Source organism: Solanum pennellii, chromosome 4, assembly GCF_001406875.1.
Source record: "Solanum pennellii chromosome 4, SPENNV200".
In the NCBI taxonomy this organism is placed as follows: domain Eukaryota; kingdom Viridiplantae; phylum Streptophyta; class Magnoliopsida; order Solanales; family Solanaceae; genus Solanum; species Solanum pennellii.
The window spans coordinates 72493604-72517559 of record NC_028640.1 but is presented as its reverse complement, the minus strand read 5'-3'; the positions used below and the strand labels follow the sequence as shown (position 1 = coordinate 72517559).

Sequence of the window (23956 nt, the reverse complement as noted above, 5' to 3'; positions counted from 1 at the left end):
CTGGATCGAACACCATAGTTATAAAAATATATGCAACTTTACTCTTTTTCCAATAAAACAAAGAACTAATTGCCAAAATGCTAGAGGTAACCAACTCATTTTTACTGGGCTATAGGTTGTTTTGGGCTGATTAGTGCAGATGAAGTTGGTCAATCCATTAATCTTGATGATTCATATAAGTGGGGGAACAATAAAGGTCACGGACTACAAATGGGATAGACTGGCGTATAATATTACTCACAAGGCTAACAGTAGATGCAATGAGACGTATATGTTTGTTCTTTTATGTGTAAGAATCATACTCAGGTGTATTTTGTATGACCTACTTGTTTTCAAGTATCTTTTTCATGGTGTTTGATTGTCATGTAATAATTGATTGATCGCCTTCACCACCAAGTGATTGAGTTCACGTTTGATGGATAAAAAACACTATTGATCCTTCTAGAGTGGGGGTGATTTTACACATATATATTATAGTAAGGAAAGAGTATAGATACACGTGAAATCAAGCTGTGCCTAAATTAGCAATTAATAACAAAAAGTGTTAATATGGTAATGAAAAAATAAAAGTATCCATTCAAGTGAAATTTACTTCAATATCATCGAAAAAGGAAGGAAAATGAAACTATTTGACACCAATTGAAGGAACAATTTAACCTTTTAGAAGTAAAGTCATTTCCTCTAAACATGTAACCTACCAATAGTCAACATTCACTTCTCATAGTTATGTCCAAAATACAACTACTATGCTCCATATATTATACAAAAACTTTTATATTAAATCATATAATATCAGAGAAAGATTAAAATAATTATGACTAGTTGAAAACATTACCAAACATACAGACACAAGTTGAGGAATTGTGTCCCATGATCTTTATAAGATTATTACTCATTGAACTCAATTAGGCCGTGTACTTTTGACTACAGCCTTTTCTAAATTATATTCACTTAACTTATGTACTCAAATTTCATAAACTATTCTTTAATCACAATGACCTTTGGGTCTCTAACTAAGAATTTCTATGTCTCTGCCCTTTATACACACCGTCCATCGCTCCTATCGATTGTGAGTTACGTTTAGTTTTCAGACTTAATATATGAACATAAATGGTAAGGTATTATTATACGAAAATATAAACTATACATAAATTAAAGATCAACACTAAATAGAAGCAAAAGTGTAAATGATCCCACAGATTTATTTGGGCCAGACCAATTGTTGTTCTACTACATCCAACACTCAAATAACCCAAAAGGGCTTTAAGGCCCAAATGCCAAACGGTGTCGTAGCATTAGCAGAAACTGAAGTCACCAGAAGATAACGAAGGCAATCCACTTCAAAGGTTCCATTAAACACAGCCAGAAGAAGGAAAAACTTTGAAGAGAACCAAAAAAAAAAAAGAAAATGTCAGCCTCCGCCATATTCGGGTTGCAGATGGCGGTTTTGCCGCGTTCCGCAACTGTTTCAACCACCGAATTCACCGGCGGAGCCACCAGGTTGGCGTCGGCACCATCAAGTATTGGGGGATTGGTAATTGAGTGCTCATCTAGGCCACAGAAGAAGGCTACAGCTCACCATAAGAAGACACGTCCACGGAAGACTCAAGCTTGGGATATTCGACGTGGACCAGCTGTTTATGCTCCGTTACCTCCCTTACCATCGGAGTGGTCATTTGCCAGTGAGGAATCGGGTCAACCCGCTGCCGCCGGAGCTTCAGAGTCCGACGCTAAATCTGAGTAATTTTTCTGTAATTTTATAATTTATCATTTCGGCTTTGTATAATGGTGTTTTCCGTCTGATACTTCGGGGAAATTTGCAACTTGTTCAATTACAGTTTTGGCGCAATATGCTCTGTTAAGTGATTTGAAATGTTTTACGCTTACTTTTTAATCTATTCAATGTGGATATTTAATATTAGTAATGTTAAGTTGCCACTGGATAATGCCGTAGCTTGTGAGATAATAAACAATATCCTTACGTATCATTCGAGTATCTTGATATAGAGTCGTATAATAAAATAGCAAAATTATATATGTAAAGCAAATATCAAATGTGATCGGACGAGGCTCCTAGCAATGGAGGAAGGGGAGAGGGGTCTCGTACTAATAACAATGAATGAGAAAACAGTAGCTATGTTTGTTCCAGCAATGAGTATTTGCATTAAGGCATATACTCATTCAACATCGGAATCCTTTGAACTATGTTGCAACAACCATTCCGATCAAAACCAAACTATCCAGTTGATTAGACGAGCCAACAATGTACAATTTATGTTCCTACTGTAAATGGCATATTTACAAGGTGAAACCCAATTATTTGCCCTCCAGACAACATTTACCAACGCCTCAACCTTTTCTTGAATCCACTAAACCTATCAATTATTCAAAGACGGGAAACAAAGCTCAGTTAATTGGAATTGTGTACCAAAGGGGCAAGCTTCCAAAGTAGCAACCATTATCGAGAGAGCTCTTCTGCACTTTCCACCAGTGTCTCCGATCAAATTGCCGCACGATTCTACCATCCTCGTGCTAGGGGCAGGAGATTCCTTCCCACTAGTTCCGTTTGAAGTAATAGTTAACGAGGAGCAGATTTTCACAATTTCTCATTGTTTCTGCTTCACAAGGCTCAGGAGAAAATCAGTGAATATGTGCTCATACTCGGGCATTTTCCCATAACCTGCACCATATGGTATAAAAAAGTATTGCAATCATAAATTTAAGAGAAAAATATTTTTCTTCAAAAAAGTGGTGCACAACAATCAAACTACTTCAATCCCAGAAGTTACGAGTAATTCTACTAGAAGGATTTCTTACCAGGAAAGTAATTAATATCTATGACATAATATCGGTCTTTGGTTCCAAGCTCTCTAATTATATCCAAGTTGAAGAGATGGAGACCCTACACAAACATTGCAATAATACTTTAGGAAATTACCTTACGCAGAAGTTGTAAATCAAGTACGAGACATCATTTACGGCATAATTAATGGAAAGAGAAACAGAAAGCAATATACCAGTCTACGTCGAAGTTCCTTAGCAAGCTTCTCAAGTAATGGCCGCGGAGGAAGCTCTGCAAAGGATAAGATGTTAAAGAAAATCATGACCAACCATCCAAGATTTACTTCAGGTCTCTACACGTAGATATACATAAAGTACAGCATATGTCATCCCGAGTAGAATAGTATTCACTTAGGTAAGATGGATGTTACTGGTCTGATCCAGCAAAACATGAAACTAAATACAGTACGTAATAAATTCCACACACGCAAGAGTTCCAAGGCAATACCATTTTGCCACATACTAAGAAGCTTTAAACATTTCCAAACACTTTGTATCTCTTTAGTTTCTAAATTTCAAACCTCAAGATTGAGTGTCCTGTCTGTGAACAACTTCATATGGCATCATACACCAAAGAACCATCACGACTGATGGCCCTTTCCAAACCAATCATTTCTTGTAATCCTCTCATAAAACATCATTCAAGTATGATCCATTTAAAGCACTTCTGGAAACGAATGGAGGAAGGTTATTAACCAGAAAATGATCTTTCTGTTCCACATAATCAAAGACCTATTCTGCATTGCAAGGTTTTAGGGGTAAAACATTTGAAAGCATCATCTTATTTGAGTTTCTTAGTAAGCAAGTTCTTAAAATAATAGTATGAAATGTGAAAATGTAAAGTAGCACCTTGAAAATGTCATCACATCAAGTTTAAAATATAGTTTCATAAGTTTGAATTATTGAAATGAAAAGAAAGAACGATCGTTTAGAATGAATATAATAGCAACTAGTATTGGGGCAGAGACAGCAAAAATTGTAAAGCTTATTGTTGGCGGTAAAAGATCAACGTTAAAGGAACCCATTCCAGACTCCTGTGATACCATGATTCAAAAGAATTAGAAGCTCATGGTCCTAGAGAAATCTCAACAAGACAACTCAAAACAACTCTAAGACAAGTCGTATAAGATAAACATACTTGTTATGAAAATCTCATATCCAGTAATAACAGCGACCCATCCTACCTAGCTCTTGGTGATCTATAGTATAAGCTTCTGAAGAGCTTTAAAATCTTTGACTGGTTCATAGAAACAATTTTTTTAAAAGATAAAATTAAAAATTTTGGACCAAAGGCCCGTTTATTTCTCATGAAATATTAATACACATCCAGGCTAGTAATTACCCGTTTTAAATAAATGCCAGATAGCCCAAAAAGGAAATAAAAGGGCAGCTTGGTTTGGGAAAGATCAATATTGCCATTTAAACCAAGTTGTCCTTTTATTTCCTTTTTTGGGCCATCTGGCATTTGTTTAAAACAGTCTAATTACTAGACTATATTTATTGATAATTTCATGATAAAAACGGACGACCTTTGGTCCATTTTTTTTATTTTTTTTTGAAGCACCTATTTTTCATCTGCTTTATTCTTCTAGTGTATGCCATAAATTTGTGCATTCATATATCTAAAGCAAACATGATGTATTTGATGTATCGAGAAAGAGGAAATAGTCACTGAGGGAAAAGATGGCTCACCCCCGACACAAGGGTCTAAATCTGCTTCATCTGCAGATGCAGCAGCGCAGGAAACTCTTGGGAATCTAAAAACCCCAGGGTTTGTTGACAGCTCACGCTTGCTAATATCAGGTAAACTGAATCGTCTAACAACCTTAACTGCTTCCCCAACAATGTATACTTTAAACAGAATTCCTCCTACAACCACAAGACAAAAAATACATAATCATCAACAAGACGACTTATAAACATTTGCACATGGAATGGAAGCACAAGTTCAATATCTCAAATAATATACGTACCATGGTTGATAAATTCCTGTAGCACAAGTGGGGGTTCTAGCATCTGAAGAGAGAATTTGTCATAGGCTAGAGACAACTCATGGGACTTGGCAGCCAAAGGCTTTGCAACTGAGAAGATAAAAGAAGCTTAATTCAGGGATTTCATGAACAGATTACATTGTTCACATACTGCTCAAGTTTGAAAGAGATCAGTTTCAAATTATTCAGATGCTTGTCACATTTAATTTACACAGTTGCAACTTTGATGGCTACAAGAGAGGTACAGATCTTATTGAGTTTTAAAGTGTCAACTGCCCAAGGATCAGTTGATTAAAGACGAATGAGAAGAGAAAAAACATACCAATAGGTAGTCTCAGATCAGCTTTACCTACTGCATCTGGAATAGATGAAGAATCTTTCTCAATAACCAGTTGCCTGGGAACACCAACTTCCCCTGTCATGCAATCAAAAATAAGTTAATCCATTTTTTTCACTGATATAGTAAACCCCACCTCTCAATCTCCCTTACCCAGCTGCCCAGCATTTGGTCCTCTCCCCACTTCTTCAAGCCAAGAAGAAAAAGAAAACGTGGCAATCCCAGTTCACACAGCTTCCCAGGGCTAAAATTACTGCAATCAATTGTTCTCAAATAACCATGAACAGACGGGAAATATTACCATAGGTGTCCGACAAATTCAGGTCCGCAACATCTTCAAGCATGTATTGGCGGTTGTATATGTGCTGTATGGCCTCCGGAGGATCAAGAACTGTCACATCTGGATGTGTTAGCCTATATTCCTACACAAAGAGCAAAGAGAAGAGGTAAGGAGAAAAATACTGGAGGTTCTTCCTATACACTCAGTTGAATAAACTACAAATAGGCTCTAGAGAAGCAAACAGCAGTTAAAAAGCAGAATAAAAATAAGGTGAACAGAGCACAATGTGAATTTACCTTTTCCAACAACTAGTCTCTGACAAAACTAGAATGATCCCAACTACTAATATGCCTTAATCCAAACAACTTGGGAAGCATTGGAGCGGCAATTAAAAGGAAATATACCGAAGATTAAAAGGCATTGATTAGGTAAGTTCTCTCCTAAGCTGATATGAGGATTATGATAAGCCGCGGAACAAATAAGATCCATATATGGAAACCAGGAATCCTATATGCAATCAATCAGCTACTCTGCCCACAAAGCTCAAGGCTTTTAACACAAATACCAAGTAATGATTCATGACAGAGGAAAGAGCTAGCAGTCTGCAAGTTATGCCAGATAGAGCAAGTTTAAGCAAAAAGACAGCTCGTCTCACCAATCACTGCTAACGCATGTCTAATCCACATCAAGTAATTATGTATATTTTAGCCTACACTAATTACAGATTTGCCTGAACGATGCATGTTAGCTGTAATCAACAGGATTCTGTAAAACACACACATATATACACAAAGAAAGCTTCCCAATGAACCAACCTCAAGAATACGCCGCCACTTGCTTCCTGACAACTGCAAGAAAGGAGCACAAAAATGTCAGATAGAGACAGAGGGCATCATATTACAGAATGACATCTCCCAGGGACAAGCTATAATGGATCAAGTATGCGAGCATATACACTTAAGTAACATGTTTCAGAACAGATATTTGGTGATATGCCCTTATAAGATATTACACACAAACAACATTAAACAAAGTGTAATCCCACGAGAGGTGTATCAGGAGGGTAGACTATAGAGTATATGCTGACCTTGCCCCTACCTTGGGAGGTAGATCGTTTACGAATTAAAGGATTACTATTAGATCACAAAGTATACATTCCCCTAAGAGGGAGAAATACACAGGAATTAGAAAAGGTAGAAAATGGGAACCTTATGGAGCACAATGTCAAAAGGACCTTGATCTGAAAGGGGTTTGCTCTGATCAATAGCAACAAATAATATTCCCTTACTCCTGCATAATAAATGAGCAAGGTTAGCCACTAAATTGCAATTGTACTCTCAATATATGTGACGAGACTTGAGTAAAAGAAGTTGCATGGAAAATTTAGTGATACAAAATAAAGGTAACGGCATGGCGTGGATGGGGTCTACGTTTACCAATCTTAAGAGTATTTTCAGTTCTGGTTCTACAAGACATTCACAAGTGTAGTTCAATGGTCAACTTCCCATTTCAGACAGAAAGCACGAATGATAAAGCAACCACAATTCGAAGTACGTAAAATTACTTGCACTAGATCACATGTACTAATGGTAATTGATGAGGCAGGACTGGGCAGGGGAAGCTTAAGTGGGGCAGCTACAGGAGACCTGAGGTACATGGAGTTTAATCCCAAACAGTAAAACAACAACTACGCCTCAGTCCAAATAAGTGGGGATCAGCTGTATGAATCCTCATTTTGTTATTTAAGGTCATATCATATCATCATAACAATAAATAAATAAAAGTAAAAAATAGAAGTCCACCATGACTAATTCCTAACCCACTACTTCCCAAATGTCAAATTAGCAACAGCATTGATTAACTTACAAACAGGTCATTTTAAGAAAGCGACTAGTAAATTAATTGATATTTTCAAGAATCCAAATTTTTTTGTAGCAATGACGTATGACAGCACCAAAAAATATCTGTCAGAGGTTACTATCCCTCCAAAATATTCTCCAATTATGCTGGCCACATGAAGTAAAAGAATACACTGCCTGAATTACTATTATTCCAAACTATCAACTGTGCAAATTAAAAGACATCACAACTTCAAGGAAAAACAACCATAAGGTAGTAATGAATCTAAATAATAAAACTTTCAACTTTCAACCACAAAAAAGTCATTTCTCCAAGCAAATCAGTCATCTGGGAACAAGTGTTCTCTGGACAGGACAGAGTGTACAACAACACCATCAAATATGTAATATACAAAATCCAGATAAACTAATCCTAATGTACACTTCACAAGAAATCAACAGAAGAAACAAACATTCAGAAAAGAAAAAAAAGCAAGATAAACAGAAAACACCCCCAAAAAATACATTCAAGCTCCAATAGATTGTGATTATCTTGCTTGAACTTTTACACAGAACAACAAAGACAAATTTACAGAGAAAAAAAGGAGGACAAAGATTACCTAGCTAGACCTTCAAGCTTAGGCTGCAAAAAGCTCTTAACTTTCTTAGAAGTAAGAGCATAACCCACCACAACAAATTTCTTAGACTCTGCTAACCCTCCACCAACCATTTCCCTCTCTTCTTCTTTCTTGTAATCTTCCTCTTCTTTGTACCCCACTATCTCATCCCTCATCCTCCTTCCCTTTTACAGATATTTTCACCCCACAAATCTCCCTCTCCCTCTTCCACACCAACCAATTCAAGAAAACCAAGTTTACCCAAAATATAAAATGAAAAAAAGTTCAAATCTTTAATCCCAAGAAACCCAAATACTTAAAGTTAAGATCTTTGAACCCCCCACAAACTCCAATCCACAAAAAGATAAAATCTTTTATGATTTTCAGTAATTCTTGAATGGCTACAAAAGAAGGTGCAAGAATGGAAAAGAGAGAAAGAAGAGAATTACAGTGAGGGGGTTTATTTATAAGAGAGAAATTGGGTATCCACGCGTAAAGTTTAGAGAAGGGATAGCAAAATTTGTGGGTTGATATGTTTATGTGTGTTATTAGCTGTAACAGTGAATACCAATATGCTCAAACGTAACGCGTGGAACCTGCTTTTTACGGGGATATCAAATAACTCCATCTATTAAAATTCGAATTTTAAAACTAGTTCAAAAGAATAGGACATAAACCAATTTTATAATTATTTTATTAAAATAATAAGATAACTAAATTTAAATATAATAAATTATAAAATTTATTTTATTAATTAACGAATTACATTCTTTAGATATTATATTCTAATAAATTTACTCAAAAATCATCTCATTTGCGTAAAATTTGACAAAAAGTGAGTTGTCAATTTACGAATATGTTATTTATATTTTTGAATTGGTAAATTAGATTCTTTTTCAGAAGTGGAATGTGGTGTGAATTATTCGAGCATATGATTCATGTTGAATACGTAATTGTGATAGATATTAATTTATTTATTTTAAATTACTTTATTTTAGTTTTAAGTATTTTACGATGGATATGGAATCCACATGGTCTTCATGTGTTGGAATTATCTTAAATAGTTGGACATCATTTTCCAGATATGTTTTTTTTTAAAAAAATATAGTAGTATCTCATTTTAATTAATATATTATTTGATCATAACATACACAAAATCAAGATTTGTTTACCATTAATTGCAAATCAAGTTGGCAACGTGCATATCCTGCACTTGAAGTTTCTTCATGTTTTTTTCTTAATCTGGAATATTCTAATTGCTTGACTTTCATTTCAGCTTCGAATAAACTATCATATAAAAACTAAATTTTAATAATAAAAATAATATATATATACTGTGTAAGTTGTAACTTTTATATTTGGAAGGATTTATAAATGGTTTTGTATATATTAGGGTTGCTTATTAGACGAATTGTATGGATAACTATGTTTATGATTTAACATAAGCTTTTAAACGCAATTAATAAATTATCGATTAATTTTATATTGAATTATAGTTGGTGTATTTGACTCTATTATTTTATACTTCTTTCTTTTACTTTTATTCACCAATATATTAATCGCTAGTAGCTATGTAATTGAAAATTATAGTAGCAAATATATACTAGAAGTCTAAATTTTGAGGAGTCATGTACATAAATATTTATTTAACAAACATATTTACGATAAAAATGCAATAAGGATTATTGTTAGCGGGTTAATGATTTACACGATAAGAAAATTGAGTAATCCATCCCTAAACTAATAAACTGTTAACTATAGAATTTTAATATGTTCACCAACTGTTAATCTAATAACACAATATTAATAAATCTATAAGCTAACTTTACAATTGACTTATCAATTTCGATATATTGTCTAGTTCTCCAACAATTAATATTAATATGTGTCTGCGTCAATGTAGTTTCTACGTGTATGTACAACTAAATATATGGTTCATGACAAGTATAGTTAGTCACCATGATATTTGTTAATCGTTATCATATAGTAGTATATATTTGATTTATTATTGCTACTTGAAAATGATATTTTCGTACTGCATTTTTTTTTTCACTCTTTTATTCTAACAAGTACTTTTCAGTACTTCACTTCACGTAGTAAGGGAGTTGATCATTTGCTAATCTTTAATTAATTAATAGTAACCTTGTACGAGAATTGATTAATTAAGAAAAATGTTTAATTGTTGGGTTTGGTATTCCTATAATTAATTAATCTGAAGATGACATATTTTTATCAACGAATCAAGTTGATAATTATGATTAGCTACATGGGGTCCCATTTCAATTAAATTAACGATTGTCTTATTTGTTCTTGATTGCCATATACTAAACCCTTAAGCTAATTTAGTTAGGTCTTATAATTATCATCCAAATTGTTTCTGTATTTTGGGATTATATATGTTACACTAAACTTTGTAATTATAGGGGTTGTTTGGTTCAAATTAATAACTTATCCCGTGATAATAATCAGGATTATGATCTTATAAATAATTTCATATACAAATTTATTCGAATAAATTTCATTTCTTTCAGCTTAACTTAGATAAAAATTGAAACAGCGAAGTTATTCCAAAAGAGAAAAAAAAACCTTGTACACATCCATCTAGTTCTCCAACTCAATTTCTAAACATGATCTTGACATATTATTTGCCGATTAACAACTTCTGGATGATCATAACATATTGTTTGTTCGATTAACAACCTCCTGATAATCTTTCAAGTTCACTAATGACTATTTATAAGGTCCTTGCCTTATCAAATATTTAATTATTAAAAGTAATCTAGTCCAATCCATTTATGAACTAAACAAATGAAACTATCTCAACATATTACAATTTTTAAAATTTATGCTAATCCTTCATGACATGTTAAATTAATTAACATTTGTTGAGATAATGTCTCATAAAGGTTACCTCATCATTAGGCCTAAACTATATAATGGTTTTGTCTTGTTTTCAGTGGGATATTTATTAAATTGACACCTAATTAAATGTGTTTGCTCCACTAGTTATCAATTGGGTTTAAATTTAATCAAAGTTACTGATTAATTAAGTAAATGAGATTTTATATATGCCAAGATTAATATTTTATACTCAAGTTGAATCCTAATCAAGTCCACTGTAAATATTTATTTGATCAATGTACGTAATATTTGTATAAAAACCAGATGCATATTTTTCCAATTAAGTTTCCTTCCCATTTCTTTACTTTAGAGTTAATTAGAGGCATATATATATGCCAGAAAATTTGGGTGTGATGACAAACCATACATGGAATTCATGACCAAAACTGAAAGGACAAAATGATAGATATGTCAGGTATATTTGTACGAGATCTTATAAATTTCAAGAAAATATTAATTGATGAATATAACAATTTTTTTATTGGACAGTTGTTCCTTCATTTCAAATTAATTGAGGTATTTCACACTCTTTAAAAAAATAAGATCAAGACGTAAATTAGGTTTAACTTTCCATTTATCCTTATTGATTATTATTAAATTCATGATTATAATAATTAAATATTAATTAATAATTAATTTCAACGCTAACTAATGAAGAGTAAAATTGAAAGAACATTTTAAAAGTAGTGGTGAAAATTAAAAAATTAAATTAATTTAAAAACTAAAAAATATTTCAACAATTCCATTATTTAAAAATAGAGAGGGTAATATTTAATTTTTAAGACTTGAGTGAAGCTGTCCTATTACATATGCCTCATCTTTGTTGCCTATATAAATTAGTAATAACAATTTGCACTTCTTTGTAAAAGGGGTTGGATTTTGTCAATACCTAGAAATATTGGTGGAGTAAAAAAATAAATAAAAGAGATACGCAAAACTAAACATAATCTCATAAACAGTTCATATTTAACTTATGTACCCTAAATAATTTTTCTATAAAGGGTGTCCACCAGATTTGCGGACTACTATAATCCCGTACATTCCAAGAAATACATTAATATTCACACTTGACATAAATAACCAATCATAAAGTTTTTTATTTATGAAAATATGAACATCAACATTAAGCATTTTGAAATGTTAAAAATGAAACGTGTGACAAATAAAATTGAATCAATGTTAACTAAAACATAACTAATAATCTAAAAAAAATAACTATTCGTCGATTACTTCTCACTAGTAATAGCGAAATTTATCTTCTAATTCGAGCAAATGAAATGTGATATATAATCAGATAAAAAAGAGTTAGGAGCTTAGATCTCTTTCATTAATGACTTTCCTTTTACTATATATGTATTTTCTTCTTAGATTTTGTATAAAGTTGTCTTTTAAGGGTCTCTTTTTATGTCTCTGACTTTATTTGTTGATATATTAAAATCTATTGCTCTACTTTTTTGTATATATATCCCCATATATTATATTAGTTGATTCTTATTTGTTGTGTTAAAGTTAGGGTTTGTTTTTGTTACTGTTTTGATGAGTCTAGGATATATTTATGAATTTTAGAGTGGTATATAACTATATATTATTGATCGAATGGTAATATTGTGATTCTAGGTTTAGGATTTATTTCTTTTCCAAAGATTTGTTAGTTATTTTGAGCACCTTTATATTAAACAAAGGTTATGAATGTTGGAGCACATTCACATATATGTTATGCAATTCTGTGTATTAAAATATATTATATGTTAATTTGTCGATAATAACTATTGAGTTATAATATGTGTCTATAAGCATGGTTGGAACTAGAGTGAGGCAATCAGAATTAATTAAATCTCATTTATCAAAAAAACTATACTCTACACAAACGGTGAAATTAGTTTTTTTTTTATTATATATAAATTATTTGATCTCCTTGACATATATTTCTAGCTTGACACAATAAAAATGATTCATTATTGAGTAATATGTACTACCTAAATACAACTAAAAAAAGACGATAGAGTAATTTAATGATTAAATAAATGAGTGTTCCACGCTACTTGAGTATCAAAGCTTCCAATCTACAGAGTCATAATTTTTTTATTGGCATATATATTGTGCATTGAATCTCTTTGGATATCATAAATATTATAATTATAATCAACAATAGGAATGAGGGATTCTAAAAAAAATTCAACACAACAAGATAACATATTTTATTTATATTCTGAATTAATAAATAGTCGTTCTCTTTTTCTCTCTCACTTATAAAATATTTTTTTGTAAATATTCTCAACAAGATTTTGGAAATCACATTTTTGCATCTATATAAGTAAAACTATATGTATCAATATCAAACAGGATCCTTGAGTATCTAACAAAAAATTCTCAGTATATTCTGCAAAGTTGATGTGTTGTTTGTAACTTAATTATATAATTTCTTTATAAATATTTGTGTTCTTTTTATTCTATTCACGTGCAAGCGTCGGATTTAACTAGTGTTCGACTAATTTATATAAAAAAAATATCATTAATTAACAATTGACAGTAAAATTTTGACCAGATTTTGCCATAAAATTATTATCAATTAACTATTTTGACTATAAAATTTGACCAGATTTTCAAAATTTCATCTTCCACTATTTTCAAATTCTAGCCATTTCTTAGAATTTCTTTTTTGCTTATAAAGAATTTCTCTACTAAGCTTGAATTTTTATTGAAGAATAGTAAATGTAATCTATTCCATCTCTAAAGCCTCGATGAAAATTCCCTTTTTAACACCATATAAATGTTTCTGAATCCTAGAAGTAATACTCTATGATAATCCCAGCAAAAGAGATGTTATAATCAACCAACACCTGCAAAAGTTGAAAAAAGAGTGGTTTCTTTACAAAATCTAGGAGGATGAACCTGTTGTTTGTGAAGAATCAACACTCAATGATGACAATCCAACTGTATCAGGGCTTTTGAGTTGATCAAGTTGTGTGTTACCACGACCAAGTAAGTACTCGATCGATATAAATAAAATTCTTGCCATCAACTTTCTTAGACTTTTTGCAGAATTCACTGGATACAACTGACTCGATCTGCCCCTATATAGAGCAATGACATGTTAAACTTATATACAAAAAATGGAGGCTTCGGAGAGATGCAGATCAGTTGAAAAATAAACCAGAGGTCCTGCCAATCTAATTTGAAGTCTATGAAAGAGCACCTTAAAGCATCAGATAGATTGTTCATGTTTGCCACAAGAATAAACTGCTTACGTTGCGCCACATGGAGGATACCAACGCGAGATAATTCGTGTATCTAACTGCCTGCAAATTGAGTTCAAAAGACTAGGATTCAGTACTGTTACAAAATTTCATTCAAAAATTATTTATACTCACATTAGACTGTATTTATCTTTGCAGGCATCAGACTCATAAGATCATCTCTTCCTTGTTTATCTACAACAATATTACACTTCTTGTAGCAGAAAAATGACACCGACCCAATGTTTAGTATGTCATGTTTATGTTCATTCCGTTGCCGGGAATTGAACCCGGGTCTCTCGGGTGAGAACCGAGTATCCTAACGACTAGACTACAACGGATTATTGATGAATCTTGCATGTCTTAACATGACATAGTAAACATCGACCCTCAAAAGAATATATCTTCAATCTCAGACCAGTAGCAGTATAAACATAAGAGAAAAGCTTAATGGATGACAGTAAAAGGTGAAAATATCCTGTTCTCTTTTGCAATGGTAAACTTTGGTTGTCAAACAATATATTTTTATGAAGATAGTTGAAAGAATGTTAACACACCATACATACCCGCCAAAACTGCTCTCCAGATCAACATCAACATGAAATATCTGATATACGTACCAACATGTAGCAGATCTGAGATGGTCCAAACCATAGAATTAATCAAATACCAGCGCCGAACTCCTAGAGAGACTTGAGTGTAGGTTCAAAATCAACTACTGGTTTTAAAAAGGACTTAGTCCCTACCAATTCTTCTTCTATATAGGTTGTAAGGTTTTAAATTCTATTTTTAAAGATGAGTTAGTCCTACCAATTCTTTTTCAAAATAGGTTGTAAGGTTTTAAATTCTACATATCCGCCGTGTGACAGAAAATCGCAGAACTTCTTTAGCTAACAGAATGAATACTCAAGGACTAACATGCTATCGTGAAATATGAAATGATTATTTTCAGATTAATTTCTCTATTGCAATTTGTGGACTATATTATGATGTTTATTGATTAACACAGATAGGCCTTCCTTTTTATTTCCCCCATCTCAATTTTGACATATCCTCTATCTATCTCAATTAGTTTAGACAGGACTACCAGCTAAAAATTGTGGTTCTGATCCTTCAGAGGCCACTAGTGCAGTAAGGAGCAACAAAAGCACCACCACATGGGAATCAACATGGTTACTGAAAACAAATTAATACACTGCCTTTCAATCTTTCTCACTTGCACCTACAAAAGCAAGGTCGAAAAGATGACACATAAGTGGTTGAGATGAAGGATATTTTGAAAAGTTCAAAGAATTAGTAATCCTTCATAGGAATTGAATGGATTCAGTCTTCTGCATACACAAAGAACTAAGAAGGTAATCAAGAAAGGAAGAAAATTGATTCTTCTTTCTTCAATATTTAGGACTCTGACTTATGTGATCCAGAAACTATAGAAAATTTATTTACGTAATGACAATCCATTAACTATTATTCTGCAGTCCTCCCCACATAGTCATCTACCAATACACCTTCTAGCCAAGCAATCAGAACAAAGTCAAAAGGAAAGGCAGCTAGAAAAGGAGGGGGGGGGGTTGTGTCAGAACCTGATGAAAAGAATGCACTCAAGACATACACCTGTGACACTATGAAATGAACTTGAAGAATGAAGCAACAGCTGGTGACAGCCAACTACCTTGCATGCTGGACAAAACCTGTCGGTGAGAACATACTTGGACCAATTACTTCAGTGGCATGGATGAATAGCCGAGAAGAAAATAACAGATAAACCTTGAAGAATAAAGCAACAGCTGGTGACAAATATAAGATGAACTTGAATAATGAAGCAACAGCAAGTGACAACCAACTATCTTGCATGCTAGGACAAGATAATCTGTTGGAAACAATATACTTGGACCAATCACTTCGTAGATGATAGCTGGTCAAGAAAATAACAGATAAACCTTGAAGATTAAAGCAAAAGGGGAAGCTTGGAGCCCACTATTTTGCTCATGAAAGATGACCACATTTTTTTTCATGTAGCAACCAGCCATAAGAAAGCTCCACTAAAGATATGGAAATACAACTGAACTATTAGCACCTCACTTGCATCATAGTCTTTGCTTGCTCATTAAAGCAAAAGGTGCTAAGTACAGTTTTTCAGGCCATCCAATCACTAAGATTTTCACACTCACCTCACCTTCACTAGATTCTGTGATATTTCGATCAGCTGATGAGACATTGAGAAAAAATGCAGTAACTTTCTTCTTCTACAAGACACTTATTCGAAGTTTATTATAAACACAGAAAATTAAGCAAAAGGAACTTGTACCGGAGTACCTTAATACGTGAAACAATTAGGTCCAAAAGGTCTTAGCCCTGCAAAGACGTTAGTTAACCAGTTAATGTGAGTGACAAGAGATCAGACAACAGTCGAAGAAGAATGTGATCTCTTTCCTTTTCCACTCCTTCATATAACAATGATATGACGAACGAATAGTGATGAAAACCTTTGAGAAGTGAAACAACTCCATCAAATTAGGAGACAAGTGCTGAGATCTTGTGCGCCCTAACATAAAGCATCCAAGTCCAAGAAGGTCGTGGGCCTAATGAGCAGTCAGTAAGACCTATACCGAAGGAGAGACGACACACAGTCAAAAAGCAGTGTGCAAAATAGCTTAACATTTTCATCCTTTGAATAGATAATAAGCAAAGGTACAATTGCAAAGAGCAAAAAATTAGATTATAGCCATGTGAAATATGTGCCCAAAGAGTAATTAATCAGGAGTAAAATTCACTTAATCAGATACTGTTCCATTATTGTGCATAATCAGATTTATAATGTACTGTAAACTATTAAAAGCTAAAAAAAAATTTCAAAGTTGTCATGTGTATTTAATTCTTTACAAACAACCAACGTGACTATTGAAGTTATTACTACCGGATAAATCTGGACAAAACTAATGAGTCTTCGCTATGTCACTCATGAGTTAATGGAGACCGCTAAGGAAGAACTTCTCAAATATAACCAAGAAAGAATTTATTATGATTCTCAGCATGTTTACAAGTCACAAGTAATTAATACACGGTAAATTTCGCAAGCTACTTTATAAAATATTTGTATTTTCATGTTGCTTAAATTGCCACATTTCTTTTGGGGTAATTATTTCATTGGCAAGGGAACTTATGTAAAAGTGCTGTTTATGATAAATAAAATGAAGAAACAAGCTGATACAATGGGCACTCTTACATGAATTATCCAAGTCCAAGAAGATTACAGCCTGAAAAAAAATCCGCAAGACCGTTACGAGGAGAAACAAGACAAAGAAAATGTTCTTTTAACTGAAGAGAAAAAAATGTAATAGGACAGGTCAGCTTTTTGTCCCTTTCAATAACTCTTTAGATAAGGTAACATTGAGTAGAACAGAAGATGGCCTACAGTCATTAAAGATATACCTAAGGTAGTATCTAATTAGTACTCAGATTCAGGTAATCAGATTCTTGTAGTGTACTGTGATCTATTAAACAACTAAAATTTAATTGAAATTTAAGATGTACTCCCCCTTCGTTCACTTTTGTCCACCATTCCAAACATAGATATTCACTTTTACTTGTCACTTTTATAAAGACAACTAATTTTTTCCATGTTTTACCCTTAGCATTAATTACTTATTCACCAAATCATTTTCCAAGACCTAATATTAAACATCAATTAATATGATTATTATGGTAAAACACTCATTTCAATATATTGGGAGCATGCCTAGCAAGATTGATGAGACTCTATTCAATCGGGAGATGGCTGAACTTGGGGGCTACAAACAGAGAAAGATGGAGGATGATCCCTGCTTGTATTTGGTGGACTATATGGAGGGAGAGAAACGAGATGTTTTGATAATAGGAACAACAACCTGCAGGAAGTGAAGCTTAAGTGTATTTTGTTGTTCTTGCTTTTGGTGTAAAATGTTTACTCCAATGATATTGAGTCAATCATAGATGTTTTAGGGTCCATTTAGAATTGGTTCAGTTTTTGGATAGATTGTACTTCCTTTCTGCTTATTTGAAAATATGGTTTTCCAGTACTACCTAAGTACTATATGAAATACAAACGTTATCAGTTTCAAGAAAATAAATGCCATAATGAAACATTAATAACTACCTAATAAATCTAGATAAACTCATGGGTCTTCAACATACTGCATTCGTAGTCCAACAATCATCACTTATTACTCCAAATTATAAGAGGATGACAAATATGCTTAAATAAATAATCTGTTATATCAAAAAGGAATTCATATGAAACTCAGCAATTCAGATCAGTTGCAACTAGTTGATACATGGAGAATTTTAGCCTCTATGTTACATATCCACATTCATGCTATTTAACTTGTCAGAACACCTTTCTGGTAATTATTTCATTTGTAGGGAAATTCAACAGTGCATGTTTATGAGAAATCATGACAAACATTGATGATTCCATGAACACCATCATGAAATTAAAAGCTTGATTAAGATTAGTAGTTCATAATAATGCTTTCACTATTTGGACAATCAAGCAAGAAGGGTGCCCACGAAGAAAACATACAAACTTGTTGAAACTCATTGAAAAAGGTGATGGTGAAAAGACCAAACTCATGTTTTTCAAGGCTGTACAATAGATACTACCCAACATGTGTATCGTGAAAAAGGAAGATGAGATATCTTTTGGAATAATGGTAGTTAAAGGTGGAAATAGAAAAAATAACAACCACCGCATCATTCAAATGACAGCAAAGTACAATATTTTCACTCCTGACATTCCACCAGCGAGAGAAGTGAAAACCCACAAGATAACTTCACCAAGTCATCTAATTTAAGAGAAATAAAAAAAGGTTCCATATATGTCATATCTACTAGTTGGGAATAAGTTTTAGTCTTGTTAGTACGCTAATTTGAATCTACTGCTTTTATAGGAGTATCTTGATCTTATGATAGATTTATATAAGCCAGTGAAAATATAGAGAACTTCTAATATTACTACTATTATTACTATTGGTACTACTACAATTACTTCTATTACATTTAACTTTGTTTGGTACGATAATGATATGGATTGAGCTTAAATGGAGAACATGGTCAGTGAAAGTTCATATACCTGACCCAACTTGTTTGGGACTAAGGCCTATAGTTGTTGTAGCATCTAATTTACAAGAAAAGGCGGCTCACTCAAGATATACTAATAACCTGGATCAAATACCAATTTATGATCTTTTTCCACTTTTCTCCATCTTATTCTGTCTTAACATAGTCTAGCATCCTAGTCACAACTCAAAATCAGGCACGTCCTAGAATTCATGCCTCGAGCTTCACTAACATAGAACGTTTCAAATAAAAAACTACTCACATGCAACACTACATATATGTATCATGCACGAGTAAAGCAAGGCCCTGATTAAATAACCATTTCAAAGCATAGGAAATATCAACGACCAACTTAAGCAGCTAATTCTGACAAGGATCGTGATCAAATGAATGTGATTCTCTTTCTGGCAAGTAGAGATATATGCAAAATATATGTAAAAGTCTCCCAAGTTCCATAGAGTGATATAGATAAAATAAAAAGGAAAAGGTTAAAATCCAAACACGAGAAGGCCCACACAATATCCAAAGAACATGAAGAACTCATATTTCTGTGAAGCCATACTCAAGCCTCCTCACTTAAAGAAGGCGGGATGTGCACATTATAGCTAGACGATTTCCAACCAAAATTCCACAGTAGTTGTTTGAACAGGTTTTACTTCATTAAAAGGCAAAAACATCCTGAGCCTTTTAATAATATCACTAAAACAACTTCTTTTGTACAAGTTGGACTTATCAATGAGAAAACATCCCATTTCATCCCAACACAATTAGACACTAAAAGAACCTCATCTCAGCCATGGACTTCCTGAATAATTGAATGCAACAAGTCCTCACCAACAAGAGATTGTAACTGTCATGAAATTTTTTTTCCTACTTTGCCTTCCTGTGAACAATTTGTATTAGAAGTAAAGATCAAAATTATGGTCTTAAAACCAGATTCATCACATGTATATAATAATTCCTTGAATAACCAGTGTTAAAAAAAGGAAATCCAAACTTACCTGATTGGGAGCTATACAAGCTATAGAATCAATGCGCTATGAGCACTACCATTCAGTCAACCTGTATAAATACACTTAACTGTTCCGTTTCTCTTGCAACAATTAAAAGTAATTGAAAGGAATGTATAATGAAAAGGAGAAATACATACCTGTTATATGAAAGCCAGATTTATAACTGACTATAAATATGGGTAGAATGTGGGTGTTCATATTGCTACACCATATCACATGCAGCTTTGGATTGATTAAGTCATCAACTCCAGTATCGAACTCCGCACTTGACGGAAACAGCTGCTGAGATCCTAACTCAACCTTCTCGAGCTTTCCCACTATAACTCGACATAACATGATATGCTTTTCACCATTTTCATCTACCTCGCACATCGTGTGACTGCACATACAACCAATAACAAGTACCAAAAAATAAATGAGCATAAGCAACAATTAAGAGAACACAAATAATCAACTAGTTCAAGAGCAGCGCATACCTCTTTTGAGGTGAGTATAAAGGCGACATGTATATACCAACACCGTGAGTAAGAATACCCGGTATGATTCTTGGCATTTCAAAACCGCGCCGCATGATACTATCAATTTTTGCCGAGGATGTACCATACCAGGCATACTGAATCCTGGCGTCCCCTCTACTTCTCTTCACTATCTTCACATTATTTAGGAAAACTTCTAACCGGGCCTGTTCCACTGGCCCGGTTCTAGTGCACTGATGAACAGCAGTGACTGTAACACCAACTTTCAAAATAGAAATAAGTAAACTACTTGCCTTCCGATAGCTTTCCTCCTCGTTCCCCAATGACCTTGTCCTAGGCCACTTCGGTGGAAGCAATTCAGTAGGTGTAGAGACAACACGCTGCTCTATCACATCCCTAGAGGAACTTCCTACTTCCCTCACCACCTCGTTTTCCTCACTTCCCATCTTCCTCTTTCCTAACACGTCTCCAGCTGAGTTCCTCTCAATGATTTTTATCTCAAATTCAACCTTACCATTCTCCGAGGAGAACTTTTCATCAACATTTACCTCGTTTTTATCGAGATTTTCTGAACCCTCAACGAAGACCTTAGGGTAAAAACTGTTACCACCGACATCAATCCAAGCTATGGGCAGCTCATTCCCACTGTCCAAATTGATTCCTATCATTCGATAAAAATCAAAAATGAATGTACACCCTCCCATTACCGTCTCAACCATAGCCTCGCCACTCACAAAAGCTGAAACCAGTACATCCATGGCACTTTTCTCGAAATCCACCCACGATCCATCCTTAAACATCATAATCCTCGCCGGCATCCCACTCACCTTGAAATTCTGGTGGTTCTGAACCAACAACTGAGCATGATCCGTCGATCTAGCTGGCGGAATCAACCAGTTCCTCGGAACCTCAACCCTCACTTTCGTCCCGCTTCCACCTGCTGTCCTCTCTAAAGGAACAAGTATCTCCACCTTGTTACCGTTTAAAACNCAACAACTGAGCATGATCCGTCGATCTAGCTGGCGGAATCAACCAGTTCCTCGGAACCTCAACCGTCACTTTCGTCCCGCTTCCACCTGCTGTCCTCTCTAAAGGAACAAGTATCTCCACCTTGTTACCGTTTAAAATAGCTGAAACCGAATCCATTTCACCGCTGGCGATCATGGGAGCACAGGAACCGGCCGGAGCTGTCGACATCCTTCAAATTTCGTTCACCGATACAAACTATAGAGGAGGAGACTAAGGAACTTAGAACGAAGAACAGACGCCGATAAAAAACAAGACAAAGAAGAAACAGAAGGAGGCGATACAAACAGCACACAAATCGATATTGCTTTCGCCTCTGCTTTCACAAGTTTTCCGGTGAAACCGAATTAGAAGCACAAGAAAAACTGATTAAAGCTATCAATTGACTGATACAAATTATAGGAGAAGGAAGGAAGCAAAGGAACTTAAAGAGGGAAGAAACAGAAGGCGATAAAAAGGAGATAACATGGAATTTAAATGAAGGAAGAAAAAGGCAATACAAACAAAACTGCAACAGAAGGGAAAAGAGACGTCTCAAACTTTTATACTACTTTCTTTTTATGGGGAAAGAGCGAATAATAAAATGACTATTTTATCCTTTTGTTTTAAGTTTGCTTAAATTGTGACGCTTTATTTTTTATTTTTATGTGCAACAAAGGTTGGATAATTTAAAAATTGTGGGGATGAGAAATGTGATTATTATTTTTTTAGTTGACAAGTAATAATTATGATTTTCTAAATTGCATTTTACATTTGACATTTTTAGCATGATAATTTTTATAATTTTTAAGACCTTAAGGACGAGTTCATTAAAGAAATTTTATAAAATTAATATTTTAGTATTCTCTAATGAGCCAAAAGTTGTTATAAATTTGTGTGGTTTTTTTCTTAAAAAATAACTACAATAATCATTGGATCGAACTTTGAAAAAATTATTATTTATATATTATATCGTTGTTGCTTCCATTCTGAGGCGGACACACATATTTATCTGAAAGCACACGTATATCTATTAACTTCAAAAAGAAATTGTGTATATATGTATTATATAGCTTGAATAAAAGATACATTTTAATAGACTTAACGTAATACTAAAATTAATTGGGTGCATCCATTTAAATATTGGGTATATCTTTATTTTGAGGTGATGAAATTGAGTTTGAATCCCGCTTAATATGTTTCTTTTTGTTAATTTTTCGTAAAAAAAATTGATAAAAATAAGGGGGCTGGTAATTTTGAACTAGCGGCCTCATGTGCAAACTACAAAGTGAAGATAAATAATCAACACTTCACTTAGTAAGTTGTATCTATTACAGTTATTAAATTCATTATATGTTATTACATTAATTTTGTATTTTTATTTTAAGAAAAATAGCATACAAATTAATATTGAGTGACATGTTTTAACTAATGTGCATTAGTTATGATTGTGCACCATCGTTTTTAAATCTAAGATTTGTCTCTGCTTCCACAAGTTGTTCTCTTGAAGAGAGAAATAGAAGACAGGTGATACAAACAAGTCTCTAGAAATAAGAAAAAAATAATATTTAAGTCAGTTACTTAACTCTTAAATTTGATTTTGGAGAAGACGAATAAAGGCAATGACCATTTTATCCTTAGTTTAGCTTCACTTAATTAGTAACGAGTTGTTTTTATGTGAGAGAATATTTGGATAATTTAAAATTTATGGAGTTGAGAAATGTGATTGTTGACTAGATAAGATTAATTAATAATCCGATTTTTCTCATAATAAAAGCAAATGACCATCTTAACCTTAGTTTAACTTCACTTCAATTGTAAAGGCTTATTTTAATGTTAGAGAACATGTAAATAATTTAAAAATTAATGACATGATAAATGTATTTGTTGATCAAACTAGATTAGTAATTATGATTTTATGATAAAAATCTAATTGTATTTATATTTGGCAATTTTTCACATTGTATATTTTTTATAACTATTAAGTATTTAAGGACAAATTTATCAAAGAATTTTTAAAAATAATATTTCAATTTATGTTAATGTGCCAAGAGTTGTTATAATTTTTTATTTTTTTTACTAAAAAGGAATTACAACAAGAGTCATCGAGAGGCGAACTGTAACACCTCGCAATTTGAAATAGCTAGGAAGAAGCTAAGAACTGGAAATAGTCAATTTTTATTTGAAATAATGAAAAATTGAAAATTCGTTTAACTTAGGAAAAGTTGAGTTTTTGGTCAACTTCAAACGGTCATAACTCCTAGCTCATGATAAGTTAGATGTACTTCCAGATATGGTTTAAAAGCTCTTGGAATAATCTTTCA

General features: G+C 33.3%; 3 protein-coding genes and 1 non-coding gene across 14 annotated transcripts; 1 reads left to right on the top strand and 3 right to left on the bottom strand.

Annotated features, from left to right (window-relative positions):
* Positions 1 to 1340: 1340 nt before the first annotated feature.
* Positions 1341 to 1894, top strand: LOC107015846 (50S ribosomal protein 6, chloroplastic). Its single transcript, XM_015216264.2, has one exon. It carries the CDS (start codon positions 1409 to 1411, stop codon positions 1742 to 1744), a length of 336 nt encoding a protein of 111 aa, XP_015071750.1. The 5' UTR covers positions 1341 to 1408; the 3' UTR covers positions 1745 to 1894.
* A 309-nt stretch (positions 1895 to 2203) lies between these two features.
* LOC107015624 (inositol-tetrakisphosphate 1-kinase 3-like) lies at positions 2204 to 8442 on the bottom strand. Its single transcript, XM_015215951.2, has 10 exons — positions 7908 to 8442; positions 6658 to 6739; positions 6265 to 6297; positions 5471 to 5591; positions 5155 to 5247; positions 4815 to 4922; positions 4534 to 4710; positions 3018 to 3073; positions 2818 to 2902; positions 2204 to 2680 (listed from the first exon to the last, which is right to left on the bottom strand). Exons 1-10 carry the CDS (start codon positions 8078 to 8080, stop codon positions 2607 to 2609), a joined length of 1002 nt encoding a protein of 333 aa, XP_015071437.1. The 5' UTR covers positions 8081 to 8442; the 3' UTR covers positions 2204 to 2606.
* A 5065-nt stretch (positions 8443 to 13507) lies between these two features.
* Positions 13508 to 22153, bottom strand: LOC107016303 (inactive poly [ADP-ribose] polymerase RCD1-like). Of its 11 annotated transcripts, none has more exons than XM_027916183.1 (9): positions 21738 to 22153; positions 20628 to 21598; positions 20289 to 20530; positions 20140 to 20200; positions 19973 to 20021; positions 17268 to 17298; positions 14599 to 16644; positions 14002 to 14104; positions 13508 to 13879 (listed from the first exon to the last, which is right to left on the bottom strand). In XM_027916183.1, the coding sequence occupies exons 1-4, from the start codon at positions 21822 to 21824 to the stop codon at positions 20196 to 20198; spliced, it is 1305 nt and encodes a 434-aa protein (XP_027771984.1). In that variant the 5' UTR covers positions 21825 to 22153; the 3' UTR covers positions 13508 to 13879; positions 14002 to 14104; positions 14599 to 16644; positions 17268 to 17298; positions 19973 to 20021; positions 20140 to 20195. The 11 variants fall into 11 exon arrangements, with proteins under 11 accessions (XP_027771984.1, XP_027771982.1, XP_027771986.1 ...); XM_027916181.1 differs by having other exon boundaries at positions 14608 to 16644; XM_027916185.1 differs by having other exon boundaries at positions 13508 to 14104; positions 14608 to 14676; positions 15129 to 16644.
* On the bottom strand, positions 14311 to 14382 carry TRNAE-CUC. Its single transcript has one exon. It is a non-coding gene; the product is annotated as a tRNA-Glu (tRNA).
* Positions 22154 to 23956: the final 1803 nt, after the last annotated feature.

Coding starts and splice junctions, on each gene's coding strand:
- LOC107016303 (XM_015216797.2), bottom strand. CDS start 21,824: ATGTCGACAGCTCCGGCCGGTTCCTGTGCTCCCATGATCGCCAGCGGT. Junction 21,599..21,737: donor CTATTTTAAACGGTAACAAG/GTGGAGATACTT, acceptor AACGGTAACAAG/GTGGAGATACTTGTTCCTTT. Junction 20,531..20,627: donor TTATACTCACCTCAAAAGAG/GTATGCGCTGCT, acceptor TTGTATGTGCAG/TCACACGATGTGCGAGGTAG.
- LOC107015624 (XM_015215951.2), bottom strand. CDS start 8,080: ATGAGGGATGAGATAGTGGGGTACAAAGAAGAGGAAGATTACAAGAAA. Junction 5,592..6,264: donor AGTGGCGGCGTATTCTTGAG/GTTGGTTCATTG, acceptor CTCTTTGTGTAG/GAATATAGGCTAACACATCC. Junction 3,074..4,533: donor TTTAGACCCTTGTGTCGGGG/GTGAGCCATCTT, acceptor TATCCTTTGCAG/AGCTTCCTCCGCGGCCATTA.
- LOC107015846 (XM_015216264.2), top strand. CDS start 1,409: ATGTCAGCCTCCGCCATATTCGGGTTGCAGATGGCGGTTTTGCCGCGT.